This window comes from Homalodisca vitripennis, chromosome 1, assembly GCF_021130785.1.
Source record: "Homalodisca vitripennis isolate AUS2020 chromosome 1, UT_GWSS_2.1, whole genome shotgun sequence".
Lineage (NCBI taxonomy): Eukaryota > Metazoa > Arthropoda > Insecta > Hemiptera > Cicadellidae > Homalodisca > Homalodisca vitripennis.
This window is the reverse complement of record NC_060207.1, coordinates 119,748,137-119,770,048: the sequence shown is the minus strand read 5'-3', so window position 1 is coordinate 119,770,048 and position 21,912 is coordinate 119,748,137. Positions and strand designations below refer to the sequence as shown.

At 35.7% G+C, this 21,912-nt stretch overlaps 1 protein-coding gene across 2 annotated transcripts; it reads left to right on the top strand.

Moving 5' to 3' along the window:
* The first annotated feature begins 282 nt into the window (after positions 1–282).
* LOC124370557 (glucose dehydrogenase [FAD, quinone]-like) lies at positions 283–21,586 on the top strand. 2 transcript variants are annotated; one of them, XM_046828853.1, is made up of 2 exons: positions 283–539; positions 19,214–21,586. In XM_046828853.1, exons 1-2 carry the CDS (start codon positions 475–477, stop codon positions 21,120–21,122), a joined length of 1,974 nt encoding a protein of 657 aa, XP_046684809.1. In that variant the 5' UTR covers positions 283–474; the 3' UTR covers positions 21,123–21,586. The 2 variants fall into 2 exon arrangements, with proteins under 2 accessions (XP_046684809.1, XP_046684803.1); XM_046828847.1 differs by lacking the exon at positions 19,214–21,586 and adding an exon at positions 13,041–16,206.
* The last annotated feature ends 326 nt before the right edge of the window (positions 21,587–21,912 follow it).

Genomic DNA, 21,912 nt, shown 5'->3' with positions numbered 1-21,912 from the left:
AAATTTTAAATAAAACATGTTTAGATATGTTGCAGTGAAATACTATATACAGGTATATACTCTTATTAAGGACTGTTGGGTGCTCTGTGTAAATTTGAATAGTAATTATGCTAATAATAAATTGACCTTATTAGGTTATCACCTTAGCAGTTCATCAATAATTAATATTCGTATCAACAAAGCAATTAATTAAATCTAACTTCTAAAGAGCAAAATTAAAAGATTTCCCGCTGTTATCCAAGCAAGGTCAATCCTGTTAACCCATTGGAAACTTATCATTGTGCTAAATTGGAAATTGTTCTTATTGCCTGTACCTTATAAAACACAACTTTTAGTCGATTTACACTCGTCTAGTTAACACATCACTTTCTCGTCAATGGTTCAAGTATGTAATCGTACATTAAATTTGTCTTAATTGAGTTGTTTCTACGTGAACTTTATATTTATATTATAAGTTTCAACTGACCAATAATCATGACATTTGAAAAACCGATACTTGTGTGCGCTGTTTACTTTCTCTCCATGTCGTTGGCTCTTGGGTAAGTAAATTCAAAATACCATGCTTAATGAGTGTTGATATATTTCAAAATTAATATTTTAATACAAGTATAGATATAACTCTTGGGTGTTATATATATATATATATATATATATATATATATATATATATATATATATATATGCATGTATGTATATTTCTGATATAACGAATACAAAACACTATAGGATCTACAAATAACATGTATGATCTACAAGAGCAGTTTTTTAATTAAAATTATAATTACAGAGGTTGAAAAATTGAGGTTATTACCATCTGATTAACAGTTATTTAACACCTTATTATGGTAGTACAATCGACTTTTAGTTTAGAGAATAACTTTCATGAAGACAAACAGAGTAGAGCACATTTTGAACTACTCCACGAGGTATTGAAGTAGGAAATCCACTCAATTTTGTTATCAGGCCCATATAAAAGTTGAAATAATGTACAAGAGTTATACTTCTAGGAGTTACATACTTAATATTCTTATATTACAAGTTAATTGTTTTTTTATTTAATGTAATTTAAGAAAACTACATGCTTGTTAGTTTCATAAGAAAACTTAAGTTCTGAACAAATACAAAAACAAGTCACTCCTCCGTTCATCTTTCACAGACATACTGTGGAAGGAATAATATGTTTATCTCCAACCGTTCTCTCTAACCCTGTTTACAATATGTACTAAAATTTTGCTTAAATTACTAGCACTTCAAAGTACTATATAATGGCTACTTTAACTACTACTAAGCAATGAAATTTAATATATATTTACTTAGACGGCGGAAGGACTATCATCTAAGCGTTTCAGTTCACACCTCGTTCAGTATTTATTCCTAACACGATTAAAATTCTGAGGTATTTCAGCCGCACCGTGAAGTGCCATCTTTATTTAATGTTGTGCAATCAGTTAACGCTTTTTGAACATTCTTGTTTTACTTTCAAACAGTTTTTGTTATAGTCCCATAAAATACCATTGCTCAAGACGAAAATATAAGGTTTAATACTTTTACTATAATTAGTACAAACACATATTGTTATTTTTAACCAATTCCTACTTTGTTAATGTTGTTTCCTATGAGTTTAAAAAATGAATTTTCTTAAAAAAAGTTTTACATTAAAATATATTTTAAAATTTCTTCTCATAGGTATCAAACTTAAAACTGCATAAATGAATAAATAAAATCATGTCACTTCTTGTACATATAACTTATGTACATATTCTATAAGTTTTAACATTTTTATCATTAGACAACATTTATTTGGACCTGGTTATAAAACATTATTCCCATTTCCTACTTTAATGACTGCAATTCGTCGTGAAGTGACCAAACATTTTTTTCTATTTGTTCTGTCTTCAGGGAAGTTATTTAAAAGGGACTTAATTTTTTTTTCCTAACCTTATGGAAGGCAAACTTAAAGCGAGTCTTCACCAGAGTAACTGACATTCAGCGGCAAGTATTGAGCAAACCCCTGGAGACTATGTATGCAGGCAAATCTCTTGTCACACATTAGTAACATCTGATCAGTCCATACATGGTTTTCGTTGATAATTATTCCCAAAAATGCTTAATTTTTCGTTGCAAACTATTTTTTTGTTTTTCAGTATCAGTCATATAGCCCTATACATGTCCATTCTAGTAATAAGCTTTCGATATTATATTAAAATAATGTTAATTTTGGTCCATGTCTGCAAGTCAAGTTAGCAATTGAATTATATTAGTTGTACACAAGTATATATCTCGTTAGGAGACAAGTAGCGGCACATTTGTGAATAGTCAGCATACAGATGACACTTTGAGTGTCGGTCGGATGTAAGTGTTAATATCGTCATAAGTCAATGATGTAGATTTAGAAGTGAAAAGAGAAGTGGTCCAAGAGCAGAACTCTTGGGGACATCTCGGGTTACAGGTCTCTACTTGCAGGACCCCATGTCAATCGTGACAATCTGCTGCCCTTCAGAGATATATGACCTACCAAAATGACACAACCATCAGAGAAACTTTAATATTTCAATTTTATCAGCAAAATATGGTAAAACACGTGGTCCCAAATGCCTTTGAAAAATCAGATAAGCTCAAAATTGAAGCGTGTCGCTTTTCATAGCAAGTATTACGTATTTTGTAATTTTTAGAAGGGCCGTGGCTATAATGTGGTGAGGATGAAACTCAAATTGAAATCTCGAAATATCGTCATTGTTAATAAAACGGATAATTATTGGTGGACTATTCCTTCTAAACATTTGAATAGGGCAGGGAGTATACTAATAGGTCTATAAATCAGATGGAGATGTAGGGGAAGAACACTTATTAAAGAAACAGATTTGAGCACGCATCCATATATTTGGAAAGGTGAATGACATCAAATATTTATTGAATATTACAGTTATATAACTGAATATACAGTTAATATAACTGGATGGGTGGCTGGCAAAATTCTTTTGATAAACTTGATCGGTGTTTTGTCAACTCCGAATGCATTTCTTCATGCATATCTTCATGACCACTCTGAACACCTCAGTATCAGTCACCGAAGTGAAAGAGAACTGACGAACTGATCTGTCAAGCGGAGCAGCTTAGTTAACGTCTATGGCATAATCACGAGCACGGGACAGATCGATAGGTACATCTGCAAAAAAGTTATATTTGAATTTAAATTGGTTTGTCGCCATTAGATTTTTCCAATCCCAACTCCTTTAGTTTCATTCACAAGGTTTTAGTTGATTGTTTCAGGCAAAGATAATAAAAAAGTCTAATGTTTTTCTAATTTGATGCTGTGTCTGATTGATCAGTTTTTTTTTTTTATATAAGCTCCAATCGTGCTGATTCTTTGTTCGCTTAGTCTGCGGAAAGCGGTGTCTCTCCGTCTTTACAGGTGACAATTAATAAAGTCAGTAACCCAGAGAGGAGGCTTTTTGTTACACGTTTGAAGACTATTTGTGCGTTTTTATCAAACCATTTAAGTGTTAGGTATTTAAATGTTTTTAGAAAATAGTTTTTCATGCCTGAAAGTATTCATTAGAACTATCGAAAAACGAAAGGTCAAGATGAATGTTTTACTGTTTATGTATTTAATTAACTTTGAATTGGGTTTGTGGAGAAAGAACTTTGTAGATGCAGAGTAATAAATCATGTTTTGAAAGTTCAGAGCAGTATGTTGTCCATAGTGTGGTAACCGACAGCAATTATGTCCGGCCATGGGTCGGCAGTAGTGCTATGATGAGTGGCATGTAGCGGTAGTATACTCATATTACATAATACATGTCTGATAACACGGCTATTTGTGTACATTCTCGCGACACGCCTTGTCACTCAAAGAAGATTTGAACTATGTCTCAGAAACTAGAATTTGTTAAAATATGTAGAGAAAAATATTGTTCTGAAATCGTAAATTTGACAAAATAGCGATTGAACATTAACATCACCTGCCTGTAAAAAGTGTTCGTATGGAATAAGAGATAATTTTTGAGAGGGGGAGTGCGCGGGACTGCCCGGGGCGGAACCATAAGCCCGGGTTGCCAGCGCGACACAGCGCGAGAGCGGCAGGCTACTCCGACGACTGCGAGCATTACATATACACCATCATAGAACTCATTATCATCTATATAGAAATTATTTCATGCCAAATTAAAATTTTACATGTGAATTCATTGTAGACATATATTATTGTAGACTTATCACGTGACATTGATACTTTTTCATTAAGTTTTCATAAAAGTGTTTAAGCAATAACAGTTTCGATGAACCTGGAAAGGTACTACAACGAAAAAGTGCGCTGAAATCATTTTCCACTATTAATTTTCTCTCTTAACTTTATGTAAAAAATATCACGTTTTGAAAATTCATATAGTTGTACCTGCATTGTTTACAAATGCATTTATTCTGCTACATGTCGTTACCATTATCATTATTCATAAAACCAATGAAAGAATATTCGCTAACGCTGAGCCAAATACCATGTAGTGACGTACACTATCCTCGACTCAGTGTTTTTTATACAAAAATGAAGGTTCATACAAACTTTCAATTTTATAGGTCAGATCGTTTTCGAGATCTCGTGTGGATACACAGAGAGACAAAAATTAAATTGTTCAGCTTCTAAAATTATAGGCTTTGCTAACGGTTACCTTATGACAAGATCTGAATGTTTATAAATCTTTCCTAACCATAAAGTTTTTAAAACGTCTCCCAATCTTTCAAAACAATGATTTTCATTGTCAACAATATCATCAGAGTCATATTTAGGCGTTTAGGAGATAAATAAATTCTTTAAAATATTATCAATAAAAAACAACGTAATATGTCATTTTTATATTTAGACTAAATACCTTTATGGAATAAGATACATTTTAAATTTTGTTTTGTGCTGCAAGAGCTTTTGAGGAATAATCGGGCTGTAGGTCTTAATAAACTATAATACATATAAATATATACTTTAGTTAATATTTGTGAATTTTTTGTTTTATGGATTGAAGTACTTAATTATTTCTCTAATGAATTAAATTCACCAATCTTCTGTTAAGTTCCTTCATTATATTCTAGACTTTGTTAAAATTATGCACTCATAATAAACATGAGAAAACACTTTTTAAAATAATTTAATAGATTTTTCAATGCGCACCAAATTTTCCAGGGGGCCAATTCACAGCTAATACGCTAACATGTTATGCAAAGTTGACAAACTTGTGACTGTCGCTTATTTCATTCCGTTATTTTTACTCATGTAGGAGCGTTTTCGATTCAATTGAATTATATTTCCAACCCCATAATTGAGTTCTCCTTGTTAACTTGATCACGAGAATATATAGAAACGTAAGTCTGAAAATCCTCTTTCCGGCCCTTGTAATCTACTACCGGTACAAGGGATAGAATGACAAACTCAACTTCCGGCTGTTACTGACTATTCAGCAGATCAACATCGGTGGTAAATCTCTCGGCTGTACGGGAGAACGTTCTCTGGACTATGTCTGTTTGTACACGCGGTTATACACCCACTCACACGGATAAGAACTGTCTGGACTAGCGCTATTACTATATTATAAAAAAGTTGTGGAGGTCGTTGTTATTGCGCGGAGTTCCATTATTGCAAATATGACCGTTCGAGGCTTTAATTCCGTCCCTATTTTTTTGTGAACCCAGTATATTATGTTTTAAATGTGCTATTTAAGTATATTTATTGTAGCTATATTACTTTGACGTGTTGAAACTTATTTTAATTGCATAGTTCGTTTTAGCATGGTGGTGTGTTTTAATGAGAATTGGTTAAAAGTTTTTTTTTTTATTAAACATCATTAGAATTGAAATATCATTTCCATGTTAGTCGAAAGAAAGATAGGTTTCAAGTATTAATGTTATCAAGAAATGACTCTAAAAGTCGGCATGACAATAAACTCGTAACACTCACATACTTAATCTCCATCATCTTAAATCTTATAAGACAAAACATCATTGTAATTATATACATATTTCTGAGTAGAAGCGTGGACTTGATTCAGATACAATCAACTAGAATTTATAATTGTAAACATACTTACTTATAACAATTGTACTGAATGCTTATAAAACTGTACGATCGGTGTCCCTAAAAATGTATATACAAATATTTTTTTAATGATCAGAGCGTTATAAAAATCTGTTTCGTTTTGTATACATAATAACTGAAAAAACTATTTCTTTTATAAATATATTCACCATCTCTAACCCCGAGGAATTCGATAAATTCTCAGAAAACTGATGAAAATAAAATTTGATAGTAAAAAAAGTTGTGCCTATTTTTATTTATGTTTAGGTGGGCTTACTTAAAATAATTTACTGGATTGTTACGTTAAGAGCTGTAACATAACTCTCCTCTCTAACAGTGTATGATAAGGTTATGAATATTATGATGACAATGTATGATGATAGTAATGTAATATTAGTTAACATAATAGTCACATAGCTACGTAACTGTCACGTTTTCATAGTCACGAGTCCCAAAGTTGAAGTGAATTACATTATGAACTTTGGCGAGATTCGTAAACTTCACTAAATCACATTATGGTGCATTATGATATGGTAGTGAACATTATTTGCCTATCTATGTGTTTACAAGGTGGTTATAAAAATCTGCATTGTACAATCAATTAATAAAAGCTTCCTAGAATTTTTATTCTGCCACAAGTATGAGATAAACATTGGAACAGTTTTAAACAGTGAGTCTCTAATTTTTTTACATTCAAGGGAGTTGTTTTATGTAATACATTATGAATGAAGGGGAAAGCAAATTGCAGTGTTTACAACGTAATACTTAATTGAAATTTATTTAGAAGAAACTCTGCAATAACTGCACTTAACATACATACAAAGATTTAAAAAGTGTATTCAAGATTTTGATTTATGTGTTTAATTTGAAACCATAAACGTACCTATCATTCATTAAAAAAATTAATGTTAAATCTTCAAGGTGATTCTCTACTATGTGTTCTGACACGTCTACCAAGTATGAGTGTGAGATGCGCCTCGCGTATTACAGGCATCACCTGAACCGTGCATAACTCCAGATTTTTAAAACTATTTCACAGATATTATATAAATCGAACAAATTGTTTTGAAAAGCAGTTTGGAAATTCTTAATTGCCCTGTTTTGACTTGCCTATTGTAATTAATGTTTTGATACATAACATCACTTTACGATTTTACTTTATCATGAAACTTTATTTGTATTAATGCAGAACTGCAATTAACATCGCCATATCCAGCGTTGAAAGCTGCAGCATTGTCGTTCCCTCATTTTGACAATAGATCATTGAAGTTTATAACTACAGATACGAGAAATTTAATGCCTCCGTGTAGTTTTTGGTGCTCTATGATGGGTGATTTGATGATTTCGAAAGTTTCTGGAGGCTTTTAACCTTAAAAAAGATTAGCTTATTAAGTTGGTTCACGGATGTGAGTAAAGTGCATAGTAATGGAAAGTGACTGAAAAATCCTAAAACCTTCACATACCATCATCCCTAAAACAAATTTTAAGCAAAGTATACAACATCAAATATCCATAATTTTACTTAGGTTGCACAATTTTACCCGGTTTCAGATTTCATATCTTACAATTTTTAGCTGAACCTTTCGCTGGATATTTATTTTGTAATTTAGTTACGTTTTACTTACTTTAAGTTTTTATTTACTATTATTAGTTGATCCTCTAAAACACATATAGTTCTAAAATGTACAAGCTATTAAATTTCATATGTAAACTAAATTTCTATTTCCTTTTACAAAACGTTTTTAAACAAAAAACTCTGGTTTTGGTACCCGTTTGACGCTCAGTACTAAGGAGATACTTTTGTATCTTACATACCTCTCACGTCATACTAAAGTACGATGGATCGTCCTGGATGAAGGCATCACTGATGGCCTGTTTGTCATGTGTGTGTATATATCCCGGCGTATCCCTGGAATCGGTCTTAGATGCGATGTGTAGGCGTGATTGCTGTCCGGGGACGGCAACTGATACTAAAGTACGATGGATCGACCTGGATGAAGGCATCACTGATGGCCTGTTTGCCATGTGTGTGTATATATCCCGGCGTATCCCTGGAATCGGTTTTAGATGCGATGTGTAGGCGTGATTGCTGTCCGTGGACGGCACGTGATACTAAAGTACGATGGATCGACCTGGATGAAGGCATCACTGATGGCCTGTTTGCCATGTGTGTGTATATATCCCGGCGTATCCCTGGAATCGGTCTTATATGCGATGTGTAGGCGTGATTGCTGTCCGGGGACGGCACGTGATACTAAAGTACGATGGATCGACCTGGATGAAGGCACCACTGATGGCCTGTTTGCCGTGTGTGTGTATCTGACGGCGTATCCCAGAAGCCAGTCTGAGCTATGAATGAAACGTAGGCATGACAGCTGTTCGGATACGGCACGTGATGAATCGACAGCTTTTGTATCTCAATCAGATTTATAGATGTCACCTTTATTGGATTTTGACTTGTTTAAGTGTTTGCACAACAGAACAAGTGCACCCCAAAGATTTTTCTATTATTATCAGTGAGTTTTTAGGATTTTTATTTCTATGAAAATCCTTATTTTAAATTGGAGCTCAACTTAAAGTACCTACTTAAATTATTTCTTAATGTATCATGTCATTGAAAAGTGTATTAAATTTAAGTAAAAATCTCTCAATCTCAAGGTTTATATAAGACTTAATAATAATAATACTCTTTATTGCATTAACAATAGTTACAATTGCATTGCATGCGTCATAAAATGGAATTTCAGTTGTAACTTAAATTGAACTTTAAAATAAAATCATCATAAACTGTTAGGCCTATTTTTTATAAACACAGTATGTCATAAAGATGTCATTCGGTCTTTATTTATCTATATCAGAACCGGGTTATGTGTTAATACTCTTGAATAACTTCATTAATTTCTAATGTTTTCATCCCAGCGGCTAATTATGAACTCATCAACAGAGTAAAATGCCTTTGATACCAGGAAGTGTTTTAGTCGAGCTTTAAATTGATTGGGACCGTTTAAATTTTTAATAACCTCAGGGAGCCTGTTCATTAGCCTGACACCAACTTGGGACGGTAAGCGTCCATAAGCCGTCGTTCTGTGCTGATCGAGCCGGAAGTTGTCCCTGCCTCTAGTCCCGTACTGGTGGACATCCCTGCCCCGTTTCAACTCACATTTGAGTCGACAGTACAGGATAACCTCTAAAATAAAGAGACAGGGTAAATTCAGTAATCCAAGGCTCCTGAATGCGTCTTTGCACGACTCTCTGGGGTTCAACTTTAACAAAATTCTAACGGCTTTCTTTTGTGATCTAAAAACTCTTTGAAACTTGTTTTTGGAACAACTGCCCCACAATATCAAGCCGTAAGACGTATATGGATGTATAAGACCAAAGTAGGCCAGTTTTAAAACACTCAAAGAACAAAGATTTGCAGGGTTGCACAGGACATAAATGCCCGAGGCAACCTTAGAGCAAACGCCCTCAACGTGGGTGTTCCATGTCAGCCCTCGGTCAAGGTACATTCCAAGGAACTTGGTGGATTCAGCTTCATCCAGAAGAACGTCGTCCACCATCACCGCGGGCCGGAGCTCTTGGTCGTCATGCTGCCGAAGACAGAAGTTCATGACGTTTGATTTTAAACTGTTTGTTTTCAAATTGGTTCTGGAAAAATACTCGATACATGAATTAAGTTCGATGAAAGACTTTATTTCAAAATCGTGTTTTGATTTTGATCTGATGCAGAGTCGTGTCGTCAGCATATTGAATCACTTTTCCATATTGAGTTGTTGAATTCAACCTGTTGACGTATATCAGAAAAAGGACTGGCCCAAGTATTGTTCCCTGGGGGGGGGGGGCATTTTTACCTTCTCTGATAGAGCACTCCCAATCTGCACGCACTGCCCTCTATTCGACTTGTTTTTTCTGAACCCAAACTGTTCGGGACAGAGAACGTCGTAACGGTCAAGAAATTTTGTAAATTGATTGAGGAAAGCTTTTTCAAAATTTTTGCTGAACACAGGGAATATTGAAATTGGATAATAATTGCTTGAGATGCAAGGATCGTCTTTTTTGAAAATTGGAATGAGTTTGGCAATCTTCGATGCCGATGGGAAGACGCCTTGTGCGAACGACAGATTAATCAATTTTGTGAGTGGTGTCAAAAGATGCTTGACGCACCCTTTGAGTAACCACACAGACATACCATTGATGTCACAGGATTTTTTAGGTTTCAGCTCCTGCACGAAACGAGCCACCTCCGCCTCACTCACGGGGAAGAGAGCCATGGACGAGACCGGCCCCACCAGTGGTTCCTCGCGATGGCTGTCCGGGTTAAATGAGTTGTCTGGTTCGGCCACTGTTGAGAAGAATTTGTTGAATTCACTTGCCACTTTTAAAGGATCGTCAATAATTTTGTTTTGAATTTTAAGGGTAGGAGTTGAAAATTTAGAAAAATGTTTAAAGTTTTTGTTGATTTTAATAATTTCCCATGCACTTTTTGAAAAATTGTCCGATTGTATTAATTTTTCTTCAAAATTTCGAGTCTTAGCATTTTTAATTTCGTTACGATAATTTTTTTTGAAGTTGCGGAAAAAGGTTTTAAATTCTTCGTTTTCGGACTTGACGTATATTGAATGATAAAACCGAAGCCTTTCTCTTAATTTTAGGATATCTTGAGTGACCCAAGTATTCCTCTTCCCAAGAGAACGCTCATTGAACATTTGAAATGGGCAAGTGACATTTAAGTTCAAAATTACAGTGTCAAAAAACGCATTAAAGGCATCGTCCACTCGCTGGAATGGATCTAAGAAAAACTACGATTCCTTCCCGAGAGATTTATTAAAAAGCTGTAAATTTGATGGCTTTAAATCTCGTTTAATTTTTACGGAATGGGGTTTGAATTTTACTTTGGAATTATTTATGACAGCTTCTTGGGCGAAGTGGTCGGAGATGGCCGCATCCAGCACATAGACCGAGACATCCGGAATATTTGTGATGACGTTGTCGATGGCTGTACTCGACGCGGCGGTCACCCGTGTTGGTGAGTTCACTGACCAGATTAAGCCGAAAGAAGTGAGAATATCGCGGAGCTGCTGGATCAGAGGGCTAGCGTGGTCTAAAACGTTAATATTGAAGTCACCTATAATAATAAACTTCAATAATTTAGAATGGAAAAAATTTAGGGGGGTCTCAAATTTTTCAAAAAATGTTGTACTACACTCGTTTGGGGATCTGTACAAGCCAACTACTATTATGTGTTGGTGACGGCTCGGTGGGGGAGGCAGGAGGCGGCGAGGGCGTTACACGGATGAAGCGGTTCGCTCTCTGCAGACACTCAACCAGCAGCTCCGCCAGCAGATGCTTGCTGTCCGGTCTCAAGTGCATACCGTGACGTGTGAACGCACTTCTGCCGATGCGGTTGAAGTCCAGAACCCCTGCCCCACGGTACCTGACACACAATTCTTCTATGTAATGGTTTACCAACACTATTTCTTGATTTATGTGGTGGTTGGTTGGCAAGTCGTGTCTGTGGGGCAGGGTGGAGACAACAACACTGGACGTTTTCAGCTTTGTCCTGATGATGTCCTCAAGATGTTGCGCTGCTGACACACAGGTGAGTCAACCCGCGGCGTGGACGCCACGAAAATCTGGTTGGTGTACTGCAGGGGTCGTGTATCTGACTCAATAGAGTGGTCCAGAACGTGCTTAAACTGTTCTTCGAGCTGCAGCAGACGGTCTTGGAGAACTTTGTTTGCAACCAGGTCGGCTACTTCCGCGGCAGAGGCAGCGTCAAGACAGACAGTCGCGGGTGACGCGGGGAGGTCAGCATCGCTCGAGAGCGCGGGCGTCGCGGCAGACTGTGCCGACGAGGCCACAGGCGTCGAAGCGCAAGCGGGCGTCGCGGGAGATGCGGCAGGCGGGGTAGGTGCAGGCGACAAGGACAGAGTCCTCATGGTGACTGGATGGGGCCCTTGGTGTTTGCCGCTGCACGACACAAGTCGCGTCGCCTCGGCGTTGGTCTTCAACGTCGCTCCACAGTTCCGCCCCAAACAGCGCCAGGCTCTTTCCCCGTTCTTCAAGCAATGGCTCTCTCTATACTTGTAGTTGTGGTGGAGGATAAGAGGTTTTCCATTATTATTTTGCTCAAGAGTCAGAGTCATTTTTTGTAATAAATATAAATATAGGCACTAATTTATGATATATAGTTCAAATAAATATGGGTATAAGTTAAAATATTTAAATAATTTAAAATCACAATAAACAGTTAAACAAACAAACAAACAAATAAATAAATAAAAGACACAAACAAAAAATCTGTCTGAGTTGAGTTGAACTACGGATGTTATTAAAATAATTAAATCTCCAGGGGTACAAAAAGATAACGATTCTAGCGGGATTCGATCTACTGTCCCTCAGTCTACCAGTCTACTCAGTCTGGCCTGAACGCTGTCAGTTAACTAGTCCTGACTTAATGATAAGCCGCAGGCACCAGTACATAGGTCGCACCGAAGAAGTCCGAGGGAAAAGGCACCTGTTACTAACTCTTGAATCGTGTTTGTTGGTTAGTCAAAGTTAGGTTATGAATTAAGAGTCTAATATTACTGTGTGCCTTACTCACTTGAATATCCAACACATTTAAATTGGATTGCAAGTCTAATCACAGCCACTTTACATAATTAAAATTCACTAGACTAATTGTTAAAATTTAAACTTTAAATTAGTAAATTTGAATAAAATTACTAGAAGCGATATAGCGTCAGTGCTGCTTATTGGCGCATGAGCACCGTCCCCCTCAGAGTTTACTTAGAGTTAGAAATTGTTAAAATTAATCGATGTTATGAATTTCAAAGTCATGTAAAATACTGTATAAATTAGGGAATTAATTTGATATGTATATTTTAAAAGAACATCTGACTATGTTTTCAGATGGTGTAAAATGGGTTTTGAATGTACTCGCATCAAAAGTCTGTTGGTTGACAATAATATTTTTTTCCAGGGACAAAAACGAGGCACGTTCACATACAAATCTAAGATTTTCAGATGAAGAATGCAACAAGGAAAAACATTGCACTTCCCGTGAGTTTGAACACAGCACTCACTCAGTTTGGAAATCCGACCAAGGATCGTTTGATGGTTGTCCAAAACCTCGACGAGACGCAGTGGAGGAATTAATTGATGACATCTACGACTCAATCAGGAAAGCAAAAGATGGTCTCGCAAGCCCCAATGATTATCCAGCTGACTACAGTCCAAAGGACGGGGAAGAGTTTGATTTTATTGTTGTAGGAGCAGGGTCAGCAGGGGCTGTTGTGGCCAACAGGCTCACGGAGATTGAGGGTTGGAGGGTGCTACTGGTGGAAGCTGGTGGAAATCCTACAACAGCATCAGAAGTTCCTGGTTTGGCCGGTTCCTTACAACAAACCGACTTAGACTGGCAGTATACCACAGATCCTGAAGAGAAAGTCTGCCTTGGTGTAGAGAACAGTACATGTTACTGGCCCAGAGGAAAAGTTCTGGGTGGCTCTAGCACCATCAACTTTTTACTTTACAAGAGAGGGAACGCAAAGGACTACGACGCCTGGGCCAAAGCTGGTAATGCCGGTTGGAGTTACGAAGATGTTCTGCCTTACTTCAAGAAGTCCGAGGACATGAGAGCACCTGAGGTAATGGCAAGTGAAAATGTAGAAAGGTATCACGGGACCGGAGGATACTTGCAAGTGGACTCTTGGTTCCATGAAGAGGCTCCAGGCGCAATCCACGTTTTCAGAAAGGGTTTAGAAGAACTAGGATATCCTTACAACATAGATGTTAATGGAAAGGATCAAACTGGCATCACAAAGGTGCAAGGTACTTTAAGAAATCATAGACGTTGTAGTACAGCCAAGGCTTTCCTGTCACCCATTAAAGATAGAAAAAATCTGAAAGTGGCTAAAAACAGACTGGTGACCAAAATACTAATTGATAAAATCATTATGACGGCGCAAGGAGTAGAAATATCGGACAGTAAAGGCAATATAATTCAAGTGCGAGTAAAGAAAGAAGTGATCGTATCAGGGGGGGCAATCAACTCTCCCAAAATATTGATGTTGTCTGGTATAGGACCAAGACAACATTTGAGGGATTTGAATCTGCCGGTTATCAAAGATTTACCTGTCGGTGAGAATCTTCAAGATCATCCACAAATGTTGGGTCTCTTAATTACCGTCAATCACTCTGAACCCTCAATGCCATCGTCTGATTCAGTCGATAGCATGTTTAATTTTCTAATAAAGGGGTCTAGTAGTCTTTCGGTATTGGGAACCAATCCATATACCAGTTTTATCAATACAGTGAAAGACGTAAACTATCCTGACATCCAGTTATATCAAATGCACTTCAACAAACATGATACTGATGGAATGAGAAAGTATTTGAAAGGAATCCATTTGAAAAAGCACATAGAAGATGAATTTCTGAAAATAAATGAACATTCGTATACAATTTTCTTATCTGCTTCGTTGATGAGACCTTTTGGTAGAGGTAAAATTTTGCTGAAGGATTCTTTCCCTACAACGCACCCCAAACTTTTATCAGGATATGTAATGGATCGTCGAGACATTGAAACTTTCATGAGGGCACATGACTTCCTTTCTCAACTTGTTCATACGAGAGCATTTAAAAGTGTTGAAGGCAAACTTCACAAGATCGGTCTCCCGAGTTGTGATAGTCATCCTTCTGGATCCATCGAGTACTGGGAATGTTTTGTTAGACATTTCGCAGTGACAACGTATCACCTCAGCGGCTCTTGCAAGATGGGACCATCCTGGGACCTCGAGGCGGTCGTGGATCCTACCCTCAGGGTCGTTGGTATCAATGGTCTGAGAGTTGTGGACGCTTCAATCATGCCAACTGTTGTCAGTGGGAACACGAATGCCCCCACCATCATGATTGCTGAAAAGGCATCGGACATGATTAAAGAAAAGTGGATTTAATAGGCCATTGAAAACAATTCCACCGTTTGATTACTTCTACTCGAAGAGTTCTTTTACTGACTTTAATGAATCGAGTAAGTTCTATTTTTTTACAATAGGTAAACTATTACAACTTTAAAAGGCTTAGCACTATTGGTTAATGCTCTCTGTGTAAAAAACATAAATACTGTCATATTATTTCTAAGCATAATAATTTATGTTCAATTTTCAGCACTACATTATTGCCATATACAAATAAAGGTATTTGTAATACCAAATAATAATTTGTAGATATCAATACAATCTTACTCAGCATAGTGAACTAAAATATCGAAAATTAGATTCAAAATACGTTACGGTACTATAGTTGATGATACCTCTTGGGAGTATAAGGTGATCCGTTTACTGACATATGCAGGCTATTGCAAAGTTTTTATCTAACTCTAATTTTTGCCCTTCACTTAAAAAAAAGGTTAAGACGTCTGAATCGCTGAGAATAATTCTTTTTCAATACCTCACCACCGGCCCCCAAATATGTATGTATATATATATATATATATATTTATATTTATATATATATTTTGTGTGTGTGTGTGTGTGTGTGTGTGTGTGTGTGTGTGTGTGTGTGTGTGTGTGTGTGTGTATTTCTGGCCACCACGTTTTTATTTTAAATGGGGGTGACACTCTGTAAAAACTTTACTATCCCGTTATTATTATTTGTCATAGTGAAATAAACTTGGTATGAACATCTAGTAAATCAACTATTGTTTTACAGTTTTCAAAAAGATTTCCCGGTTATTGAGTTATTACAATTTGAAAATTGTTTATAGCCGACACTTTGAAATCTAATATAATATTTTTTCAGAACTTTTTTTCAAAAACAGATTAGACTTAATTAGACTAAATATTTTGCAAAGTTTGAACTTAATACATGATACTATCATGTGATCGCTAGAAATGTAAGCAAAAATGTTAATAGATTTTTTAAATGTTCTAATTGTTACATAATTTGAACCTCCGCTCAAGCATTTTGCCCTAAAGGCTATAAATATTCTCATTTTGATTTAATTACTTTAGTCATTTTGTTTTTGTATTTAATATAGTTGATATTTGATTCTTAAGCATTTATTACAGCATTTATGGTATGAGTATGTATGCATACATGTGTGTGTTTCAATATTAAGTTTCAAGATTATATTGTTTGATATGTGATTAGAGTTGATTTTTATGTCATCCTCCATTTTTAACATTTTGTCTGGTATTTTATTAAAGGGTATCTTTTTGTTGTATAATCAAATAAAACCAATTGACCAGACTTGTGGATGTATCTAAAGAATTAACATTTTGAGAGAATAAACAATATTATTTATTTATTATAAACTTTTGTAAAGTATACTTGGTTGCATCAAAACTGTTTGACAGTTAATACAAACATGACAGACTGTATTGACTGCCTATGTTGCATTTTGTTACAGTAACAATGATTTATGTTGTAATATGCAGTTCAAATCCCTTGCTTAGGTACTGAATGTTATTTGTCATGTTAATTTTGTCATATGTTCTAATTTATTATAAAAATCTGAAAATTATTCCATATACGACTAAAAGAACAAAAGTGGTTTTAACAAAATAATAATTCGAAACCAAAATTGTGGTTAAGTACATTTTGAAGTTTTTGTAAGAAAAGAATAGATACAGGCAGAGGAACTCCATACCATATTTCCTGAAAAGGAGTCAACATCAGTAACATTCTTTTTCGCACATAATACAACTATGCCTTCATTCTTATAATAATATTCTTGAGAAACAAAATGTTCTAAAAATACCAGTCGGGAAGTAGCCACAATTTTTTATTTCTTTGAATATTTTAACGCTTTGTATTTCGAGTCAGCAACACAAAGTGTAGAGTAGTTCAGGAAATTAGACTCTGTAGAACGCTCGATTCTTTGGCTTAATAAATTAATAGTCATAAAACTAGTTCACTAAGGTGGTCCAACCCATTTTAAGTTTGGAAAATGTTTTTGGAAGTGTTTTATTTTAAATTTACAGCCCTTCCAGATAACATATCTAAATACAGAAAATTAAGAAATTTTTTATCAACCACTTAAATATGCAGGTATTAAACAATGCGATCTTGGCCATTTCAAGGGGTAATTTCGTTAAGAACAAAAATATTTTAAAACGTGTAATTTTATTAAATTATATATAGTTAAAAAATATAATTTCTTTAAGTCGTCAAATAAAAAAACTGGTGACTCCCTGAGGCTATAACTCATGTACACGCAGTAAAATATCGCATATTTATCTTTAGCTGTTTCTATTTGGGTCTGATTACAAAATTACCTACTTTAAACTCCTGTAATTTCACAAGCATTGAACAAAACATTTTCTCCTTTTTCCGTATTCAGGATTCAGGGAAGTTATCTTAAGGAGCTATAAATGTAACATATAAGATGATTTTCCTAACCGAAAATCGATAGCACAACCTAAATGTTCAGAAGTTGAGAATAACATCACCTAAACGTAGTTAATGCCACTGCTCGATATACTCGAACCACGAGGAGAGCAGATCCATTTGACGCTGAATACTAATGTAGGATTGACGCAGCCGGATCGACGAGGCCATGAAGAGGGCATCGTTTGCGTAGAGGGCGATTATTGGCGAGAGAGGCATGTCATTGATATACAGCAGAAAGAGGATCGGCCCAAGAATCGATCCCTGTGGTACACCAGCAGCCACTGGTCGTAGGGAGGAGCTGGACGTCCCAACAGAGACCGAGAAGCAGCGTCCGATCAGGAAGGAGTAAAGCATTCGGAACAACTAACGCGACAGGAAACTACGGGCTCACTTGTTTAGGAGACCTTCATGCCACACCCTGTCAAAAGCCTTACTAATATCCAGGCAAACTACAATGGTGAATAGGCGGTTATAAAAATCGTCAACAAGGGTAGTGACAACTACCCAACGCTTACAGTCATATTACAGTCTAAAATGTCACTAAAGTAAATAAAGGAAAAGTAGAGTTATGTTTGTCTCTTAAAAGCGTTGTGTTTGATTTTTTCTTAACATTGCAATTATGAAAAATCACTATACGCGCACTAAAATGATTACCATATTACTTTTTACTCTTTGTATGGCAGCTGGAGGGTGGTACAGTACCCCCGCCGAAAGTCCTCATGGGACCTGGCCGGTATAAACTGAGTGAACAGCACGGAATACGTTACCTGTGCTATATATCAATAAAAGTTCATCCTGGGACACTATAAATTCTTCATTGTAATTTTTCACAATATAAAAGTTTCCTACTCCAGTAAATCTGTATTCTACCCTGCTTACAACCTCTCTGAGTTCGTGTTGTACATTCTAGCGGTTTAATAAGTTTGCATACAAGAGTGATATGAATAATAATGCCAAACATTGCGGTGTAAATAATATATTCTTCAACAACATTTTACAAGATTATTTTTATTATTTTCTTGCAACGAACATGATATGAATGGCTCGACTAGCTGTACAATAAGCTCATCTGAGTTCACCTTAGTAAGTGTTATTCTTAGCGCGTGTCTTTGGCTCTGATTTCAATATACATTCATTTTATAAGCCATTTTTTTTGCAAAGAATTAAATTAAATTTGCTCACCATATTAGTATTTAACTTAATAGTACGATTCTACAAGTTAAAAACAAAATTTGAGACACCAAATTTTGAACCTTAAAAAGAACTTATTTATTTAGGTCTTTATTCTCATACTTAGCTACGAAATTATTCTTTTAAAATCTAGTTTTTTGTAACAAATACACATGACTCTTTTATAGTACCTAAAATTCATGCAAATAACAGTAAAACGTAGAAAGAAGAAAGAGATCATCATCATGCGGAATGTCCCCTAGATGTATTGTTAAATTTAGTATATCGTTGTAATCTATCATTATAATATTCTCACCTATCTTTTTCGACCAATTTCCCCTCGATTTCCTGAAATTTTCTGCTGTAAATTAAAAAGTGCTAAGTTTGGTGCTCGTGTATTTAAACGGCTAGGATTAATATAATCTAAAACCACGCTAATTGTTATATCATTCAAATTATCAATTATCTCACGTTTATTTCATAATTAATTTGATTAATGCTTTTTAAGTGAGTACTTTAAGTAAATATTTTCACTATTAATATACTTTAATTTAACGTGTTAATACTCATAGTTTCATTTTTATTTTTCAGGGAAGAAACTCCAATTTATAACCAGAACTCGCACTCAATTAATGAAGATTCATGTGCTTCTCGTGAAACTATTTCCTGGACACATTCAAATGACCTTGTTGATCATATGATAAATGACATTCGATCATTAATCAAAAGAGCAGGAGACGACCTAGCTAACCCGAGGGATTATCCTGCTCATTATAGTGCGAAAGAGGGGGAAGAATTCGATTTTATCGTGGTAGGCGCAGGGTCTGCCGGGTCTGTCGTGGCCAACAGACTGACGGAAGTCGAAGGTTGGAAGGTGCTGCTGGTAGAGGCTGGTGGAAATCCTACGAAAACCTCTGAAGTTCCTGGATTATTTGGTGCTCTGCAAAACACCGGCCTAGATTGGCAATATCGAGCCGGACAAGAAGAAAATCTTTTCCATGGCTACATAAACAGCAGCAGTTCTTGGCCTAGAGGAAAAGTTTTAGGAGGTTCCAGCACGATTAACTACTTGAGTTATGTGCGTGGAAATCCCAAGGATTACGATTCGTGGGCAGCAGCCGGAAACGAAGGCTGGAGTTATGAAAACGTCCTTCCTTACTTCAGAAAATCCGAAGATTTACGAGCTCAGGAAATATTAGCCACCAAAGATGTGGGCAATTATCATGGAACGGGAGGTTTCCTACAGGTGGAATCTTGGGTCGACACTGATACAAGTCTACTTGGATTCATGGAGGTTTTCAAAAAAGCAATGGCGGATTTAGGGCATACATTCAACCCAGATTGTAATGGCAAATCTCAATCAGGGTTCACAAAACTGCAAGCTAATATTAGAGACGGCAAACGCTGTAGTACAGCTAAGGCTTTTCTATCCTCTGCAAAGGACAGAAATAATCTAAAAGTGACCAAATACTCACTTGTGACAAAAATACTCATCGATAAGGAGTCTTCCACTGCTTACGGAGTAGAATTTATAAATAATGAAGGCGAAGTCATCCAAGTAACGGCTAAAAAGGAAGTGATACTTTCTGCAGGATCCATAAATTCTCCTCAGTTATTGATGCTCTCTGGAGTAGGACCAAGGCAGCATTTGTCTGATCTAGGTCTGCCTGTTATACAGGATTTGCCCGTTGGCGAGAATCTTCAAGACCACCCTTTGTTGTTAGGTCTTGTACTAACATTCAACTACTCAACTTCAACATTCTCGAATTCCCCTGTTGTGAATATGCTAGACTTCCTCATGAACCGTTCTACCAATCTATCAGGAAGTATACCTTATGCAAGTTTTATAAATACTGTAAAAGGTGTGGACTATCCTGACATAGAAATGTACCAGATACACATTAATCGAAAAGATTCCCAAAGTCTCTCAAGCTTTTTAGATACACTAAACTTAGAGCAAAGTGTTATTGATGAATTTGTTCGCATAAATGAAGAAGCTTACACGGTCATTCTTCTGGCATCTCTGTTAAGACCGCACAGTAGAGGGAAAATTTCGTTACTAAATTCCGATTCAAAGAAATACCCAAAATTATCATCTGGTTATCTTTCGGATAGAAGAGACATTGATACGTTTTTAAGGTTTTACGATTTTGTACATAATCTAATTGAGACCGATGCATTAAAAAGTATGGATGTCAAGCTTCACGAAGTCAGTCTTCCCACCTGCAAAATACACAAACTTCAATCTCCAGAGTACAGGGAATGTTCCATGAGACATCTTATATCCACGACATATCATCAGAGTGGTACATGCAAGATGGGGCCTTTACATGATTCTGGGGCGGTCGTAGATCCTACTCTCAAGGTTCGTGGGATAAAGAGTTTGAGGGTCGTGGACGCTTCAGTAATGCCAACCGTCGTCAGTGGAAACACAAATGCCCCTACCATCATGATTGCTGAAAAAGCTTCAGACATGATCAAAGAGACTTGGCTCCAATAAGGTGTTGGTGCATTTTATATAAAGGTCAAAAAATATACAAATGATGTATGTAACGATATCTATGAAAGACTTTTTTTTATGTACATTAATCAAAGTGTGTTAATTAAATATATAAATGGCATGCTTATAATTATGTAATATGTATTTTATATTTATTATATAAGACTTAAAATTTTTCAGCATGCTCTTTTACTACCCGGTACTAATTTACCTAGCTTTTCCGTTTGTTAAAAATATATACTCAATAAATATGTTTACTTCTATACATAGTTACTAGACTTAGAATTAAACTCACTCTGTTATATTTATAATAAATTTCCATAATAAGTTTGAAGGTTTACCAATGTATTTCATTATTTGAAATTAATTTCAAAAGCTACGATATTCTATTTCTTTCCCATTTATGTTTAAAATGTCTATGGTCAAATTATGTTGAAAATTATAGTTATTTATTATAAGTAAAAGTTACTTTATTATATAAATTACACCAATGGTTAACATGATAACCTGATAACAATTATTCGCAAGTACACTCTCGACGTTGGGCCTTTCATTCTTTTATATACACTGGATAGTTAAGTATAGTCAGGGTATGAAGAAAGAAGATGGAAGATGTATAAATACGTTTAAAACTGTTTTTATCGACACTATTTTTCTTCACCACAACTATTGAAGATTCATTCCTTTCGTCAAACATACAATCTCTCCTCAAATGTAACTGTTTTTAATCTCAAAATCATTCCATGTGGTCTCAAAAGCTTATAAGCCATATTCTTTTTGACTGTAACAA